The sequence below is a fragment of the Triturus cristatus genome, chromosome 2_1 (genome assembly GCF_964204655.1).
Source record: "Triturus cristatus chromosome 2_1, aTriCri1.1, whole genome shotgun sequence".
In the NCBI taxonomy this organism is placed as follows: Eukaryota; Metazoa; Chordata; class Amphibia; order Caudata; family Salamandridae; genus Triturus; species Triturus cristatus.
In genome coordinates, this window is record NC_140581.1 from 614,045,621 (window position 1) to 614,065,051 (window position 19,431).

A 19,431-nucleotide genomic window follows, 5' to 3' on the forward strand; every position below is an offset into this window, starting at 1 on the left:
GGATGATCTTGTAGGCAGTTTAAATCACCTTATAGCAGTAGGATTTGTGTATGGTAAGCTGGCAGTGAACACTGGAAATGCTTGTGTGATGCTGTCCTCAAGGAGTAGTTCTTGCCTGGCTACTACACACTGGCTATTTATAAATTGTTTGATTACTAGCATTTCTTGGATATCTTCATCAAGATTCATTTGATGTGCCATTGATGTTTTTATAGGATAAAGGCATAGATGAAAAAACGGAGATGGTGATGTGGCTGGAAAGTGAAGAACCTTTCAGCAATAATTCTGCTGAAACAGAATACCTGAGTAGTTCATGTCCATTGAAAGTCGACAACATTACAACAAATCAAATTTCTGCAAACACGACAGAAGAACATACAATTCAGATTTCGCCCTCTCCCACTGTCATTAGCGAAGGATTTGATGACCATTATCGGTACTGCTTTTCTCAACCCAGATATTCAATTATAAATTTGCTTGTTTTTTAAATATTGTCATATAATTTCGAAAGTATTTGGCTTTCATAAAAAAAGTTATTCTCTTGCAAGTTTTGTCATGACCAGCCCAGTAATGCAGGACCATGATGAACTGTTTTCCCTGCTATTTCCCGTGATGTAAGGCTATTGGATCATGCAGTTAATGTACAATGCATCTGAAGTGGTCAAATACTTTAAAGAAAAAAAAATCTGTATATCAAGGCAGGTAATGGTATGTACAGCAGTCACTTAAATTATGCAGGAATACAACAATGTAAAATGTACAATCCCAAGCAGTAGTTGTGCGGCATAATGTAGTGTGGTGGCCATGGCATCTTAGCATGAGACAGAATTACAAAATTCTCAATTTAAAAGACGTAAAACCAAATGTCTAGGTGCCTAGTAGTCAATATGGAGTACCACAGGTATGTACTTCTGAAGTATAACACCCTTGGTGTGTGGCATGGCGCTATTAGTTTGTTCTTGTTTTACATATTGTATGGATCTTAACTATATGCTACCACTAACCCATGTTCTGTCTATTAAAATGCATTGATGGTAAAATTGTAATCTGCACTACTATGCTAAATAAATGTGGAGGGCAAAGACAAGACTGGCAATTTCTACAAGTCTAAAGTAATTGGCTTACACAATTAAGCATAATTAATCATTAAACATACTCATGTTGGTTACAAGATCATACCTAGTGTGAACAAATTAGATAATGAGTTCTCTAGTGATGATTGTTGCTTAATTTGGTAAAACGTTAGTAATCCAAACCTAGGAACATGTATATGTAGTCACAAACAACCCAATTCACAGAGTCGGGCCATTTGCGTCCTCCAAAATGCTTTTATAGAATGGCAATTTGGGTTCTGTTCTTCTGCATTAGGAAGGGGCATGAGGAGGGCATCCCTTCCTAATACGAAATTGGAATGGTATGTACAAATGTTTTGCGACTGAAATACGGTGGCAACATTAGCACTGGCCTGCTCTTAAAAACTGAAACTTCCAAGTTTCATTTATTTCTTTTTTAAACTCATCATGTTTTCCTTCAAGGAAAATGGGCTGCGTTTAGGCACAAAAAATAGTTTCTTTATTTGAATGCAATCACAGACATGGTTGTCTGCTGACCCCAGCAGGCCACCATCCCTGTGATGGCAACGATTCCTAATGGGCTGCAAATTGCGACCTACCTCAACCCACTACAAACCAGTGATTAAACTCAAAAGACGTCCATTTAGGAATAGAGATTTCCTAATTGTGATTCACAGCGAATCGCATTTATGAAATGGCTATTTCTAACTTTCATGCATGTAGCCCTATAAGTCATGTATAAGGTTGACTTGTAACAGGAAGCAATAGGATGATACATTGGTTGTGTTTTTTTAACATAGTAATAGTTGACAATATTCTTCCTGTTTTAGATGTTACACTGAACTGTTGGTTGATAATGTGCACATCCCTGACGATGAAGAGTTTGATACCTCAAATATCAATATTGCTGAACAAAATGAGGCACACGAAAGGTAATTTTATAAGGTTTAATTCCGAATATATACGTTTAATTTTGAACTGATACATTTGATAGCTTAGCTTTATTTCCTGTATTTCAGTGAGAGCGATGACATAACTTTGAAGGATCTACTATCAAACCTTGCATTACAAATTGACTCTGAAAAGACATCCAAGTTCAACATAAATCGGCGAAATATTTGGGATGGAGCACGTCGTGGCTTCCTTCGCAAAACCTATAAAGCAATCAACCGTATATCTGTTATGTTTACTGATTCCTCTGGTAACTCTGAAGGAGCTGTTGATTTTGGTGGTCCAACACGGGAATTTTTGCGATTGTTAATGCATCATTTACAACACAGCAAACTCTTTGAGGGACCCGAAAACAGCAAGACACTCAGTTGTGATGCCCAAGGTACCGTAAATTTATTATGTTCCAACCTTCCTAAACTGCTCAAATTCTAGAGGAGGGAAAGAATAATTATTTGAAGTGTAAATAATGTTTATATTATGTTACTTACCGACTCCTTCAAATTTTGTTTGATACCACTGATCAGACATTCTCAAAGAATTTTAACTAAAAGTGGAATAGTGAAGAGAATACTGCACTATACTATTCATTTATGCAGCAAGAGCAGACTGGTTTCAATTTCACCCAATGAATATATCCCTTGCAGCCTGTAAAACAACCTTGCTAGCATGTACTACATTATATATTTTATGTTTGCTTTGCATTAAATGAGGGGCTAAGGTTTTCCTGCTGTAGTTACTGTTATCAATTTAGAGAAAATTCCCCTGACAAGTACTTCAAATAATGGCTAACTTTAGAGATTCTGCATTAGGTAATCTTAGTTGATGCTCTGGTGCAGCAGTGTGTATGAAATAATCACCCAAACTGTACAGATGCATCCTGCTTAGGCCCGATTATCAAAGGAAATAAACCACTGCGTGGGTTAGTTTGATACATGAGACTTCAGACACTGGTTGGGTTATAACGGTAGGAGTTCTTGTACGTAGAAATTAAAGTCTTCCAGTCCATTGTAGATGCAGATCTTAAAAAAAAAAGTTCTTAAGATAGACTTTTTCCTCCACTGGAGCCCATCAAGACATCTTGTAGGAGTGTTGAGAAAGCAGAACTTTTTGGGTACAGCAACTTAATTATGGTTAAGTTCGGATTATGCTGCCGCTTAAAGAAAGAAACATCTGGAAGGTCCAAAAATGGCATGTAATATTCTATTCCTGGTTAAACACACTGTTGTAAATCTCTTTGGGCAGGAATGAGTTGTACCTTTTAATCAGGTACTACATATATAAGCACGAGGTGGAGACAATTAAACTGGGTTATTAAGACATGTCCCCAACAATCATCCTCCAAGGAATATAACTTTGCCAGCTTTCATCCCTTATTGTGCCTGGTGATGTTGGGTTCCTTGGTGAGGGAGAGCATGGGTTGGGTGTCATCAGCGTAGGAGACGATGTTGAACTCATGGTTTCGGATGATGCTTGCGAGGGGGGCCATGTAGACTTTGAAGATGGTGGGGCTGAAGCAGGATCCTTGGGGTACACCGCACCTGGTCTTGGTCGGTTCTGAAAGGAAAGAAAGAAGTCTTATTCTCTGTGTTCTGCCCATGAGGAATGAGCGTATCCAGTCTAAGGCCTTTCCTTGGTTGCCGGCGTCGTGGAGTCTGGTAGTTAGTGTGCATTGGGAGACAGTGTCGAACGCTGCGTATAGGTCCAGGCGGATGAGGGCTGCAGTTTGGTCTTGGTCAAGGAGTGCACGGATGTCATCTGTTGCGGTTTAGAGGGTGGTCTTGGTGATGTGGTTGCTGCGGAATCGAGTTTGGGAGATGTCTAGGATGTTGGTGGCTTGAATGAAGTATGTTAGCTGGGTGTTGATGGCCTTTCCGATGACCTTGGCTGCAAAAGGGAGCACCAAGATGGGCCTGAAGTTCTTCCGGTCTGACGGGTCTGCGGAGGATTTCATTAGGAGGGGGTTGACTTAGGTGCGCTTCGATTTGTCGGTGAATGTGACAGTCACGATGGAGCAGTTGATGGTTCAACGTAGCTCGGATGCGATGGCTGTGGCAGCCCTGTGTAAGATGTGTGGCAGGCAGGGGTCTGAAGGTGCTCCGGAGTGGATGTTCTTCATGTTGTTTATGGTGTCCTCTGTCGTGAGTGGGGTCCAAGTAAGTAGGATCTGTTGGGTGGCATTGCTGGGGGTGGGGGTTGAGGCGGTGCAGAGGTCTTGGCCGTCCAAGTTGTAATAGAGCGTCTTGATCTTGAGGTGAAAGAAGGAGCTGAGTCTGTTGCAGAGGTCTTGGGAGTGGTGGGCTTCTGTTGTTTCGCTGTTGGGGTTGGCAAATTCCTGTTTGATGGAGAAGAGGTCCTTGGAGTTGTGGGTGTTGGAGAGGATTCTGCCTTGGAGGAAATTCTTCTGTGTGGATTTAATGAGTTGGCGGTATGCCGTGGTGGCTGTTTTGTAGGTGGTGTGTTTTTCCAGAGTTTTGCTGTTTCTCCATGTCTTTTCCAGTCGTCGGCAGGCGTGCTTAGATTCTTGGAGTGCTGCGGTGAACCACTTTGCTTTCTTGTTGTGTCGTCTTGTAGTCTTCTGGAGGGGAGCGAGTGTGTTTGTTCAGTTGGCGATCCATTGATGGAGGTTGCTTGCCACAGTGTTGGCATCTGTCATAGTTAGGGATGGAGTGCAGGTGAAAGCGGAGGTGATGTGTTCTTCTGAGACTTTGCTCCAGATTCTGCATGGGAGGCGATGCGTGTGCTTGTGTGTTGTGGGTTTTCTAAAGGAGAAGTGGATGCAATGGTGGTCAGACCAGAGCAGTTCCGTGATGTGACAGAGGAAGATGCTATTTCGTCCTGCGAAGACAGGGTCAAGTTTGTGTACTGCTGTGTGAGTGGGAGCAGAGACAAGTTGCTTCAGTCCTATGTTGCTGAGGTTCTCAAGGTGGGCGGTGGTGTTAGGGTCGTGGTGGTTATTCAGGTGGAAGTTTAGTTCTCTAAGTAGTATGTAGTCTGTGGAGGCGAGTGCATGGAATGTGATTAGGTCAGCAATGACATTGGTGAATGGAGCCAGGCAGTCTGTAGGCGAGGGTTCCATGGAGCGTTATTCTGGGGTTGGTCTGGAAGTGGATGTGTTACATGGGGGCGAGGCGTCGTCCAAGTCAGTGGTTGTCATGCGGAGGGAGCTTTTGTGGATGCTGGCGAGTGGGGCGGGTGGAGCGGTCTTTCTTCAGGATCTTACATTTGATCATTATAGGATGTTAAAAAAAACTCAACCTTCGATAAATTTTGGCATGCGAAACCTGTCAAAAGATAATGGTAGAGAAAAACAGGGAATTTACTGTATCATGCAGATTTTGGTGCTTTAAACACCAAGATCTGCATGCTATTTGCCACAAACTAGCAATAAGTGTTATTTTTCACAACCAATATTTAATGTACCCTGTGGTAAAATTATTTATCAGGTGCGTAAAGTAATGGGTAAACTCGTAATCAGGCCATCTGTCTAAATATGTTAGTCTGTCTTAAATATATTGTGGTCCTGATTTATAAAGGTACTGTTAAGAGTGCGGAGTCTTGTACTCGGGCCGAATTTCCGCACTGTGAACTGTGTAGATTCTGCACTGAGTATGGAGACTGTGTCCCAAGTACAGTGATTAAGCCCCGAGTGCGAAGGCTTCTCCACGTATGCCGAGACTCTGCATACTTGACTTTACTGCACGTAAGTACCTTTGTGAATCGGGCCGTGGATTCTTGGATAATATGTTTTCTAGATTTTATGCAATAAATTTAGTTTGAGATGTATAATAAATGTTTTATAGATAAGCAGAACACTTTACGTTTAATTTCTTTTTTCTTGTTTAAGGTATGCGAAATGATGACTATTACCTTGCTGGCCAAGCCCTGGCTGTTTCCCTAGTTCACGGGGGGCCTGCTCCAAATTTTGTGTCTCCTGTTTTGTATCGATGTTTAGTTTCTGATGAAAAAAATGTGAATTGCAGTTTGGTAGATGTGGTAGATCCAGATACACGAGACATGTTGCAAGAGGTAAGCAATAGATACTAAACATCTGTGCTGAGGAATCTTTATCAATTTTTCTTATTTGGTTTTCACGTAGTTGAGGGTCTATTAGGCAAAAACATGCAAATGATTTGGGTCTAATTTTGTGGTTAATAGTTACTTATGTATCTTGGATTTATGTATAATTGCCACATGTACTATAAATGAATATGAAAAGAAATTACACTCATCTATTTGATATGGAATTGGGTCAATCCTGAATGTCTATTCCCGTGCCTCCACACCTTTTTAAAGTTTCCAAAGCAACCTCTACGTATTTGCTACTCTCTCAACTGACATGCACAAATCCACATTCTTGCATCAGTGATCAATCAAGAACGTCATACTGTTAACCAAATTTTGATCTATATTTCTTAGTGATACTACCAAATCAAAAGTATGTGATATGTTCTTGATATGTCAGAGTCTTCATATTACAAGAATACAAAGTTTCAGGCACATAACTACAGTCATACCAACTACCACTTGTAGTTGCCCCATGAGACTCCCCTGGAATTGCTACAGTTTTTCAACACTGACTAATAACATAATAGATGGGGCCTTCCTGACCATGTTTCTGCAAACAATGTGATATAGGAGAGGACCTAAATATCTGTATTCTGGATTAATATACTCAGTGCCAAACACTTTCAGGTACATTAGGCCATTTTGCTAGTCATCTTTGTCTAATTCTCTCCCACTCTTTTACAGTTGGTGTTCCATTCAGGGAGAGAGTGTAGCTAGTGTAAAACTACAGTGGCGTTAACTACAGCAGCAGTTGATACTGTTTTAGTCCATTGACTGTTAAACTTTTATAAACATTAAACTTACTGAACAAATATGTTTATTTAGCAGATGGCCAAGGCAAAATATTCTGCATCATCATGGTTTAATTACAGTTTTTTTTGTTAAGTTAAAATGTTTTTTGTTTCTATTTAATCAGAATATCATAATCTTAATTTTTCCATAGATAGAGGATGCTTCGTCTCTTGAAACTCTTCAAGGATTGATTAAAAAACACAGCACAATTCTAAGCGTAGCAGGTTGCTTGCGTCCATTAAAATCTCTGAATGACAAAAAAGAACTATTGGAAGATATCATCAATTGGTACATTGTGGGGAGGACTGTTCCTTCACTAGTTAGGTACAGTGCTATTTATGTGCATATGCATTATAAAACAATATCTTTTTTACTTTGCAATACATGTATGTCCATTTTTAAAAAGTAATTACTGTAAATCACTGTTCACCCTAATGGCATCATATATATTCACACTGTGTGAAATGTCCCAATGACATAATGTGAAATCAAGCACATCATGGTGCTCAAATATATTTTAAATTTAGTTTGTTTCAGTTTTTTATTGGCATTTTACAATACAACTTGTGCTGTCCTTCCTCCAGGGGGCATAAATAGAAGGCTAACAAAAATTACAGGAATCCCAACATTCCCATAGGTTCAGCCCATGCAACACAAATCAAAATAGAGAAAACAAACAGGAAGAAATAAAACGGTGAAGGCCTTCCCACCTCCCCAACTTCCCCAAATAGAAACTGCACTAAAATTAAGCAACAACTACCTTCCCTTCATAGTCACAATGGGCATCAGCATAAACAGCAGAACGTCAGAGGATTTGGACTTCTCATATTCACGTCTTGGCAGCCCAAAAGGAGTTCTAAAAATGTAACAGATTCAGGGCTTGCATGTGCGTGGGATAGAAAAGTAATGGCAGCACGGTGAATAAAAACTTGATCAGCAGGCCACACCTTTCCTCAACGTTTTTGAATGTATCCACCAGGACATTTTAAAAATCAACATATAGGTCTGAAATCATAAATGTAATGGTCACAAATTGTGACTATTGTTTTGCTGCCAATGATTTGTGCATTTGGCCTAATAAGTGTTTATTGAGGCCATTCTCTAATGTTTAAAACAGAATTTGCTATCGGTATCGCAGTGCTTGTTTGCCTCAAACATTTGCTTAGCAAACTCTGTAAGGTGTTCTATCAATCTAACGAATTTTTTTTATCCAACTGCCAAAAAATCAATAATTGGATGTTGTCTAGGTAATTCGATGCATACCTAAGAATAGTAAATTTGCAATTGGCTGTATAGGGTTACCGTGACTATATTTTAGTTTTCATCATTCTATATAATATTTTTACAGTTTGTTGAAAAAAATATTTGGAAAGGCAACCCTTTGTACTCCTCATAAAGTAGATGGTTTATGGAGTACTGATTCACCCAGAATTAAGAGTCAAAATCTATTCTTTGACATCTACTGCCACCTCTAGCCCCCTACCTTCCAGTGAACTCCCACGGTTGATGTGAGCGTGAAGCCTGCAGACATCAACAGCTACAAATCACCTTGACCAGGTGCTCTTTTAATCCAATGCATAAAATAACAAGTTATTATGCAGGGTTGTCTAGGCCTTGCTAAAAGTCCAAGCACAGTCTCTAAGGTCCCATTCACACTCTCCACCGGGTCAACAGTTTAAAGTCAAAAATTGGCATCCAAAAAGCTCCGAAAATGAACTGTTTGCCCTCTAATAATGTACTTGCTGGGTTTGGTTACCTTCTTTTTAAGAAAAGCTGCAAGTCGTGTGCTACCTTGCTGCTAGGAATTCATCACAAGACCACAGGAGAAAGAGAATTTGCCTTTGTCAGTGTTTTCCGACAGCTAGCTTCAGATTTTTGTTTTTGGACAGAACTTTTTATGAACAGCTTGAACATAGGGCACTGATGGACCTTTAGATGCATCATAGACATATATTAATTTTATAATAACTTTTACATTATAGTTTGACCAATAGTCTGATTATTTATGGTTAGGTATTCTTTTTTCTTTATTGCAGATTAAAGGAGGGGTTAAAAACTCTGGGTGTACTTCAGGCCATGGAAATTCATAAACAACTTTTTGAAGAGGCATTCATTTGGATGGAGCACGAAATCACCACTGATATCATTAATGGCATGTTTACCATTAAATTCAGTTCATTAGGCAGTAACCATCGGTTACAGGAAGAACACATCATTGCTTACTGGAGAGATTACCTCCAAGATTGTGAAGGCAAGTGAAATTGTTTCATTATGTTATAGCTCAACTATTGATGAGACACATCTGTTGAAAACATAATTTAAACCAGCCTATTATGACAAACATGGTGTCAAAGACTTCCGAATTATACTGTAGAGAAAGAGAGTTAATGAGGGACATACTAACCCGTTTTATTTGCACAGAGTAAAATCTATAATAAGAACAAAAGGACAATGCATCCAAAATTGTGAAGTCTATGCCTGCTTTATTTCAATCTTTATTTTGCACGATATGTATATTATTAATGTTGTTAAAGCTTAATTGTAGTGTCCTGGGAGTAAAATGGTAGCTACCCCATTAGAATGATGCTTCATGTACTGCATCAAGGAAAAGTAATACAAATCGATATAGAGCATGATTGGGTCTGCTGTGTGGGTCTCTAAAAGAGTAAAGCCTTTGCACAGTGGAGATTGCAGCTACCTCCAGCCCCAAGCCTTTAAGATAAGGTTATTGGCTTATCGGCATTGTTTGTATAAACAGTGGTGTGTGTGTGTGAAGACTCAGAGAGAGTGTCAGATGCAGGTCTACCAACATGGAATACCTATGCTTACTCCATGTTGAACAATGGGAAGACTTCTATTAAAGGGAGAGTAAGGCGAGCAGGATTGTGGAAATGCTAAAATAGTCTGACACCAGATCTTGAAATGTTATGTGTTGTTAACAACAGATAATCTCGAATTGATGAGTTTTTGGTGAAATGAAGCACAACAAATCATCATTGGTTTTATTATTCGCATGTCAACCATTACTGAAGTATTCATTTAGCAGATGAAATAAAAAACAATCACAATCTTTGCTGTAATCACAATTTAACTAGTTTGACTCATATATATATTTTTTCTTTTAGAGCTTGCATGTGAAGCCAAATTAAAGGACATTCTGTGTTTTGTGACTGGCGCTAACACAGTTCCACCACTGGGCTTTAATCCTCAACCATCAATAGAGTTTCTACATGCATGCGATGGCCAAGTTGAAATGTCTATGTTTCCAGAGGCAAACACCTGTGGAAATGTGTTGCGCCTCCCCCTTTCAATATCCTATGAGGAATTTAAAACAAACATGGACTTTGGGATACTGAATTCTCCAGGATTTGGACGAGCCTAATGATCATATTGAAATGAGGGGTATAATGTATATATATGACAAAGTAGTTATGGATACAAGGATTGATCATGCTGTTGTCGCGGAAGGTGTGAGTCTTGTGGCAGCTTACGAAATGCAAGGGCTTTAGGCTTCTGTAAAATCACTTGATAGCCACAGGGCAGGTCTCTGTGCCTTGAGAATAGCACATTTCTTTTGTCAATGTTTGCTGTTACAATGATGAATAAAGTTTTTTTCTAAACGATCTATACCAATAAATATACATTGGTTGTCAATAAATAGAAGTTCTTCAGATTGACGGAGTTCTTGGTTTCATGTTTTTAGTGTGTCTTGTGTCAGACCCTGTTTTGGTGGCCACTGGGCAAGCAGTGGCAATTGGGCCTGAGGCCTGTGGTAATGTACCTCTGATGTAAAGGGGTACAGTGAACCTTTGGCTGTGCAAACTGGGCTATGTACAATCCCTATAACACTTCACTCTCAATTGTAGCAATGGCAAGCAGTTGCAGGCTTCTCAGTGAGGTAGTGTGAGGGTATGTAAACTCAGAAGTCATCTATTGGCCTGCAAAGCAGCAACTGATTGTCTAACCCATACCTTTACTTTGCTTATGAAAAATGCTTAACTGAATGATTCACAGAACAGGCTATAGCTACAATTACTTTACTGAGCTACTGTGCCTTGTGTCCTAGTCCTCCGCTCCAAGGGGTTCCCATCCTTTTGGGTTCAAGCTCTCTAGTGCCAGTAACAAGGGTCAGGGGCTGATTATCATTTTGAATGGTCTCAAGCAGACCCGTGTGACAGTTCCCACCAGAGTGAAATTGGTTCATCCCACAACGAGTGGTCAGATGCAAAAAGAACAGTTGATGGACAGAATGCTGAACAATGTAATACATTCACCCCAGTACAGAGCTCTGGGCCTAACTCCCATCATTTTTTTGCTCACCATGCCATTCCAGTTTGGACCCAGCCATATGCAAATCAGTCTTGACCCTGCGCCCAATGGGAACAATCCAGCTCGAACTGCCAGGTCAGGTCCTCCACGGACTGGAAACAAGCATCCTAGGACCGGTTTCAGGCTTTCAACCCTCATCATCCAGGATAGCTTCACTCCAGTGGCATGGAGAGCTCGGGACCCATGTAACCCCGAAACCTGTCCTCGGATGCTTATTTCCGGTCCAGGGAGGACCTGGCTTGGCAGTTCGGGCTGGACTGTTCCCATGAGGCACAAGGTCATGACTGATTTGCATATGGCCAGGTCTAAACTGGGGTGGCATGGTGAGCAAAAGAATGATGGATTTAACCCAGATCTCCTGACTGGGGATGAATGTTTTGATTTGTTCTGCATTCCGTCCATCAATTGTGTGTCTTTTGCACCACGAGTGGTCAGCAGGGACCTACTGCACTGTGTTGTGAACTCCCAAATTGCAGGGCACATCCACAAAGATTCACATAACTCTAAGGGAAACTTGGTTCCTACACTACCTTCAGAGAATAGGAAAAAAGACAGGCTTTTCTCACACTTCCCTGCAATGAATCATGCTCATCTTGATCCTGACTTTTATGAGTCAGAGAGTCCTTCCAGAGAAGGTCTTATCTGAAAGGAGTCTTTGTAGATGTGTGAAGCCTCAACCTGAAAGCAGTCAACATCACAACTATTGGTGTTTTTAAATAATAGAATAGGCAATATGGACAATCTGCACATAAAAACCTTGTGTATCAGAATATGGCAAATATATAATAATAATTCTAGCACTCATACTATCAAATAAAAAGAACATTAGAAAAACCAAAAACATATTTTTTATTGCACTTCCATAATATTGGTAATGAATTAGCTTAAACCATACCTACAGCCTATATTGAAAATATTAGCAGCTTTACAGTTATTATATTGGTGTGCGAGTAGTGTTGTCCCTAATTATTTTTCGCCAATTCATATCATGCCACTGAATACATTTGAAGCTTGCAGTTGGACACTAGCATTTCCCACAAGCAATCAGTCCTCTTGTCTTCCTCTCCCAAATTTGTCGATCTGTTTACAACTTTCTCATCAATAATTCTCTTTGGAAATGTTTGTGGAAGTTGTTAAGTCTGACGTATATGTATCATAGAACAAACCATGCCTCCGTTAGAAGCATGTATGAACAGTAAGCAAATGTGTGGAAAAATGCCTCTAAAGTTGCTCTTTCATGGTTTGAATGACCTTGTAATGCTGCTTCTAACACATTGCTCTTTGAACAGCTGAATGGAAGTTTCATATGCTGTGTTGCTGTTATTTTTGTTGGTGTAAGTAAAACCTAACTGCTTTAAAAATACTATAACCATCTTGCACACTCTGTTAAGTATTATCATCATTCAAAGCATTCGTTTTCTAGACCCTAAGCCTAGCAGGTACACACTCTACCGAGTAACATGCATTCGTCATCTTAAAAGAAAGCCCTGCCGCACACGTCAGTGCCCATGACATGTTGCTCCCTCTTCCGAGAGCTGACATGCTGACAGGGGTTCCAACATTTTGGCAGAGGACACAGCAGGTAGCAGCCGAGGCCTCCGCCGCTGTACTTGGAGGAGTACGGACTCCAGTGAAGACACAGGCCTTCGGCTTTCTATGAACCCGCTTCTGGACTTGAATGATCGATCCCCCGATCAGGCTGTCTCATTGAGAGAACCTTCTTTTGCAGCAACGGGAGGGTCCTACACTCGAACCTGCACACCCTTCACCTTTATGTTTGAAGACCAACCTTTAACAGCTGACAGTTTTCAAACTTCCTCACAAAGTATGTGATGTTATTCTGACAGCCAGGAGTACCTCCACCAAGTGGGTATACGCCAGCACGCGAGGATAAATTTGTTGCATGGTGTTTATCTAGGAACATTAGTGCTCTAACTGCTCCCCATTCTCAGTTTCTCCTGTTTGGACATTTTTCTTTGTTCAAGGCACCTTTTGTGGCTAGGATCCTCAACGGTTTGCAACATACAATTCCTCCCAGGCCATTCAGCATGCTTTATTGTGTGCACACTTTGAGCCTTTGCATAATTGATCCGGCCACTGATTAACCATCAAGACTGCTTTTTTAGTGCACGTTACACCAGCCAGAATGGTCAGCAAATTGCAGCCACTCTATGTAAACCCTCCCTACACCATCTTCTATCCGGACAATCTCGTACTCAGGACACATGCCTCCTTACTCCGGAAGGTTGTGACTACTTTCCTTGTAGGCCAGTGCATCACATTGCCTAACTCTTTTTCTCTACCTCACACTTCAAATGAGGAGGAGAGACTCCATTGTCTGGACCCAAAAAGAGTTGTTGTTTCTAACTTGACCACACAAAAGAGTTCCAGGTGTACGATCAAGTCTTTGTGGTGTACAAAGGGGCCAAGAAAGGGAATGCTGTGCAGAAATGGACCATCTCAAGACGGATACTGCTCATCATAAATACCTGATACGTATTGGGCAAGAAGCAACCTCCTGAGGGCTTGCTTGCTCATCCACCACAGCCAGGGCTACGACCATTGCGTTAGCTAGCGTAAGGAGTCCCTGTCCTGGTTATCTGTTAGGCAGCAACATGGGCATCTCTGCAGATGTCTACCAAACACTATTGCCTGAACAGTTCGGTCCGTTATGATGGGCACTTGGTCCACTCAGTCTTGTAGGACTTCCTGGTTTAAACCAGCTTCGCATACCCACCTCCTGGGAAGCTTTGCTTGGGTTTTGTATTCTAAGATAAGGAATATGCAGCTAGAAGTCTCTTATCAGATGACCTTTCTGGTCATTCCATCGTCCATGCTCGCAGAACTGATCACAGTGTAAGGCTCACCATTCTAAGGGCCTTAGAATTTCAGTTCAGTTGTCAGTCCTCATCATGGCTGCGTGCTTGACATGGAAAGTCACAAAAGGAACTAACATCAGCGCTTCAGGGTGGCATTTATTTAGGCACCACGCATTGCATTGCATTGCCAGCGTAGACACCACAACACAGAGCCGGACGAGGCCATCTCAAGCGAACTGCTTGAAAACTTCTGGATCTAGTCTGACTCCTGGGGAATATTCTATGGTTAGGAATCTGCAGCTAGATAGAGTCTCTACTAGATAAAGCATTACCGAATGTAAGAAACTTCTTGTGAGAAACAGACTGAAATGGTTAGAGGGACCAGGTAGGCAATGGCACAAGTAAAAGGGTGTGGCAGGGGAGAGATAGATAGGGAGGTAAGATCTGACTGGGACCAAGTGATGAAAATCGCATTATTGTGCACAAGGAAGGTAGGAAGCATGAATGTGTCTAGGACTCTAGTCACAAAAACACAGCAAAGTAAGAACAAAGCATGAAGGGAAATAGGGCAGAAAATGGCGCAAAGAATAAAGAAAGGAAAGGAAAAAAAGACTGCATGGGATACTCCGAGTATGTACAGGGGAGTGGAAGAAAGAAGTTACAAAATATTAAGAGAAGGCTAGGAAGAGAAGTCTACTATAGTTCATACCCTGTTGAGGTGGGATGAGGTGGGAACACCAGGATGGAGTACACTCTGGAAGCTAAAGGCCTAAATTCAGGAAATGGATCCAGGTTGGAATGGGATCTAAGGAGAAATGGTACATGGAAGTGTGCAGGAAGGTGGGGAAATAGACAAATAGAAGGGGTCAAGGCTCTGTAGGGAAAAGGACTGAATGGATGATGGAGACCAATCATACAGATACTACATTTTAAATTGAATGCTGGAGGCTAAAGGAACAGGATACTCCCATAGGCACCCCTCGAAACTGTCTGCAAACCCTATTAAATAAATTGCCGTAGGCTAAGCTGCAGGCTGTGTGCCCTTGCAAGTAGATTGCAAACAGAAATGTCATGGGACCCAACACGGACGTAGGTAGTAGGGTGCACCTTGGAAACAGCATCACACCCCAAAATCTAGGGAGAAATTTAGTAAGTACATGAACGCAGTGCAGCAAGGCAAGTTTCTGTGGTGCATTACGTGAATGGGATAGAGCTCACAACAGCCATATTTAAAATATATGGCACTCTCTTCTGGTGCTAGCACACTTGTTGCTGCTTAGCAACAATGCAGGCACCCTTGCTTCATGCTAAAAGAGTACCTGGATTACAGCCAGTACTGTTATGTGCAGGATCCTACAGAAAAACACATCAAAGAGGCATTTTTCTTTTTGTATATGTGAAAATGTGGGAAGAATTTGGTCTCGGTTCTGTTTCTATTGTCATTGAAGCACGAGACAAAGACATCTTCCTTTGTCCTCTTTTGGCCTAATCACCTGTGGAAGAAAAGTCTAGCCCTGTTTAAGATGCCAGCATCAGTAAAAACCATGCTCTTATGACCATACAAGATTTTCAGTGCCCCATATTCAGGACAACAGTTTTGAAATCGCTGTCAGAGTCAGCCTATGTGGTGATGGGGACTACCATCTGAAGACTGATGAACCCAACCATGCTAGCTACAGGCTCACTGCATATGTAATATAGGCTTTGCGAGAAATATGTTCGGTTTGAAAGTACTTATGATTAATTGTGACTGTGCTGATGTCTAAATACAAAAGTAAAATATTCAGAAGTATGAATAATAAAGTAGTATTTTCTGTCCCTATCCGACCTGATGCACCAAACATTAACCCAACATAGAGCAGGAAAGATTTACCAACTATTGAAAAACAGAGGCCTTCACAGGAGGGCATTGCCTGAAAAGTGAGTGGGATGTCATCAGATTAATGAGTTTTATTTTTATTTTATAAAGCTTTATATAGCGCAGACAAGATCCTGAAGGATATCAGAGCGCTTTACAAAAAGATGGAAGGAAGGACATAAATGCAATAACGACATCAAGTAAGAATAAAAAAAACAGGAATATTCACATAATTACAAGACAATGAGTAGTGGGCTACAAAGGGGGGCACACTGCGGTAAAGAAGAGCAGCATCAAATGATGGTACAACGGTTGTAGGATCAATGACTTAGAGCAGGTGAACATTGCCCAATTTAGGTAAGAGTTAATTCATTAGGAATCTTTGAACTTCCACTTTGAAAGCTGTCATTAAGGATATTCTGCATACTTCCAGGGGAAGAGAGTTCCGTATCTTTGGGGCAGCTCTGGAGAAGGCTTGGTGACAAGTTTTTTTTTTGCTATGGATGAGTGGTTTCAAGAGGAAAGTGTTAGCGCTTCTTGAGGCTCTACCACCACAGGATAATTAAAGTTTTTGCGCTAGGTACCTGGGAGTTTTGAAATGCAAGGCTTTGTGCGTCTGAACGGCAATCTTTAACTGAATTCAAGCTGTGTAGGGCAACCATTTAAGGGATTTTAGGACTGGGGATATGTGCTCATTTTGTTTGCTACCTGTAACCAGTCTAGCCGCAGCATTCAGTGATGCCCTTAGTGGAGCCAGGGTGTATTTGGGAAGATCCCAGAGCGTAGCGCTGCTGTAGTCTAGCCCCGGCAAGACAAGCGCTTGGACTACCTGCTTGAAATCAGACTGTGGAAGGAATGGTTTGATATTTTTAAGTGTCCTCATCAAGTGATTAGCTCCCTTACACACATTGCTGATGTGATTTGTCATATACAAGTGCTTGTCCAGGGTGATTCCAAGAGATTTGGCTGAGTCTATGATGAGAGGGATGCAGTTAAAAGCAGTGAGGTGAATCAGCCAAAGGTCTGGCTTGGAGATGTGGTTCGGAGGAGAGATGAGAAGGTATTCAATTTTGGAGGTGTTGAGCAGGCGATGATTCTCAGTTAGACGTTAGGGTAGTGTTGAGTGAGATGATGTTGTCCGGGGATGAGAGTTTCAGATAAAGTTGCGTATCGTCCGCAGACATATGGAAGAGAATGTTTGTGGAATTTAGTGAATTAGCTTGTGGTTCCAAGAAAAGGTTGAAGAGGATAGGAGAAAGGGCTGATCCTTGGAGGTCACCCATGAGTACTAGAGAAGGCTGGGAGAGTGAGTGGTTTGCCTTGATTCTTTGTGATCTGTGGTGGAGGAAGGACGAGAACCATTGTAGCACCCGACCCGTGAAACCCATCCTGTTCTTCAGAATGGATAGGAGGTTGTCATGATTAACTGTTTCGAATGCGGAGGAAAGGTAACGGAGGATTAGGAGTCAAGAATCATTTTAGTCAAGCATTTTTAAAATGTCATCCATAACATGAGTGAGAGCCGATTCCGTATCCTGCCTCTTTCGAAAACCGGATTGATAATGGTCTAGGAGTTGGAAGTTATCTATGTGAGCACAAAGTTGGGATTGTACGCATTTTATTAGGATGTTGGCTAGGGTTGGGATGTTGGAGATAGGGCGGAGGTTTTTGAGGTCAGCTTTATCTGCGTTTGTTTTTTTTAGTGTAGGTGATACCTGAGCTGCTTTTATGCAGTCTGGGATGGTGCCTTGTTATAAAAAAGCGTTTACAATCCCTGTCCAGCTGAGGATGAGTGCATTCTTGATTTCTTTGAAGATGGCCCGGGGTAACGGGTCACTGAAGTGGTTAGATGGGTTGATATTCTGAAGAATCTTGTTGATGTCTTTTTCACTGAATGGGGTAACGGTGCCCCATTACGAATTGTTCTTAGTGTTCAGGCTGATAGGTTTGCAGGTTTGGCGTTTTCTAAGAGGTCAAGGCATGGTGTGGACCCAGAGGATGACAGGAGAGCCTTCTTGGAGGTGAGTTCAGTGGTGATGGGTCTTGTTTTCTCAGTGAAGAAAGCAGCAGGTTTGTCGCATGATGGTGTACTGCTTCCAGAGTCAATGGTTTGGACCTTCCACTGATTGCTGTTTGACCAATACTAAAAGTTTCTTGGGGCGGTAGCAGCTTGATCAAGTTGGTGTCTGAAGTAGTCAGCTTTAGCGCTATTGATTTGTTTGTTGTAGAAGCTCCTAACATCTCTAAGGAGTTTTAGTTGGTAGGGAGGATTTGGATTTACAGGACCGTTCAACAGTCCTGAGGTTGCGGCGTACCGTGTTTAGATTATCATTTTACACCGGATGGATATTTTTGTTGAGGCATTTTTTTGTTTGGGTGGTGCAATGTCAGCCATGAGGTTGGAGATGGTCGAGTTGTAGGAGTCGGTGAGTCACTGAACCTCAACCAAGTCAGCTTGAGAGGAGAGGGCAGCTTTACAGTAGGCTGCTAGTTCATCTGAGTTTATTGATCTGAGGTCCCTTTTCCAAATCTTTGATTTCATTGGTTGACACTTCCTCTCCGACGCCTATCTGTTAATATAAAAGAGGATGCAGTGGTAGTTGGACCAGTCGCAAGGGGTAATGGTCTCCAAAGTGATGGTCTCTCCTTTCAAGATAATGAGGTCTAGAGTGTCTCCTTTGTTATGAGTAGGTTGATCACAGTGCTGAATCAGTTCTTGATCAGTTAAGAATGATTTAAGGCACATTACCGCATGTGCATTGGGGTTAGACCGGAGAAGGTTGAAATCACCAAGGAAGATTTGGGACACGGCTGAGTCGACATTGCCAGAGATGTTTTCCATTAGTTGCTCGATGAAGGGGAGATTGTCTCCCGGGGGGTGATAAAAATGGTGAAGTTTGCAATCCGGCAGGTTAGTACTTGAGAGCTGAGACAGAGGTATTCACAGGAGGAAGGCGAAGAGGACTCCATGTGAGAAATCGAGAGTGTGTTCCTATGAATACAAGCTAGGCCACTACCCAGCTTCCGAGCTCAGTTTAGCCTAATTATGTCATGAGTAGGAGGTACTAGGAGGTCTAAGATAGGAGTGGAGGCGGGATTTAGCCACGTTGTACATTTTTACATCAGTGCCGCTCCAGCACGTTGGATATACCAAGTAGATTAGCCCCGCTAGGGACGAGAAGTTTGAAATAATTTCCAAGTTCAAACGTTTTTGAATTGCTGAGGATTTTCAATCTGACTCTGGGAACTGCCAATCAAATACTTTTTGCCATTGGTCCCTTTAAACTTTGGAGCAAAGTTCCCGAACGTCTTGTGGTGCCTGAACCACCACAGGAGGACACTTATAAGGTGTAGTAGTTTTAGACTCTAAGAGGCAGATTTACCAACGAGTTGCATTGCCTTTGCGACACAACTACTAAGTCAGATTTATGAAGCAACGCAAGGCCACCTTGCGTAGCCCAGCGTGGCTTGATAAATCTAGAGTAACGAAACACAGTGCAAATTGCTGTGTTGCATTACTCTGTCCAAAGGAGGTATTTCATGG

General features: G+C 41.6%; 1 protein-coding gene across 5 annotated transcripts in view; it reads left to right on the forward strand.

Moving 5' to 3' along the window:
• LOC146865683 (uncharacterized) overlaps window positions 1–10,554 on the forward strand; it is a 32,602-nt gene extending 22,048 nt beyond the window's left edge. For 3 of the 5 annotated variants that reach the window (XM_085632546.1, XM_085632548.1, XM_085632547.1), the window contains 7 exons: window positions 216–436; window positions 1,904–2,005; window positions 2,093–2,406; window positions 5,869–6,050; window positions 7,033–7,205; window positions 8,918–9,132; window positions 10,007–10,554. In XM_085632546.1, the coding sequence (XP_085488672.1) occupies window positions 216–436; window positions 1,904–2,005; window positions 2,093–2,406; window positions 5,869–6,050; window positions 7,033–7,205; window positions 8,918–9,132; window positions 10,007–10,263 (1,464 nt within the window). In that variant the 3' untranslated portion in view covers window positions 10,264–10,554. Of the gene's footprint in view, window positions 1–215; window positions 437–1,903; window positions 2,006–2,092; window positions 2,407–5,868; window positions 6,051–7,032; window positions 7,206–8,917; window positions 9,141–10,006 lie in introns of those variants that run through there. The other 2 variants (XM_085632551.1, XM_085632549.1) reach the window with 2 other exon arrangements.
• The last annotated feature ends 8,877 nt before the right edge of the window (window positions 10,555–19,431 follow it).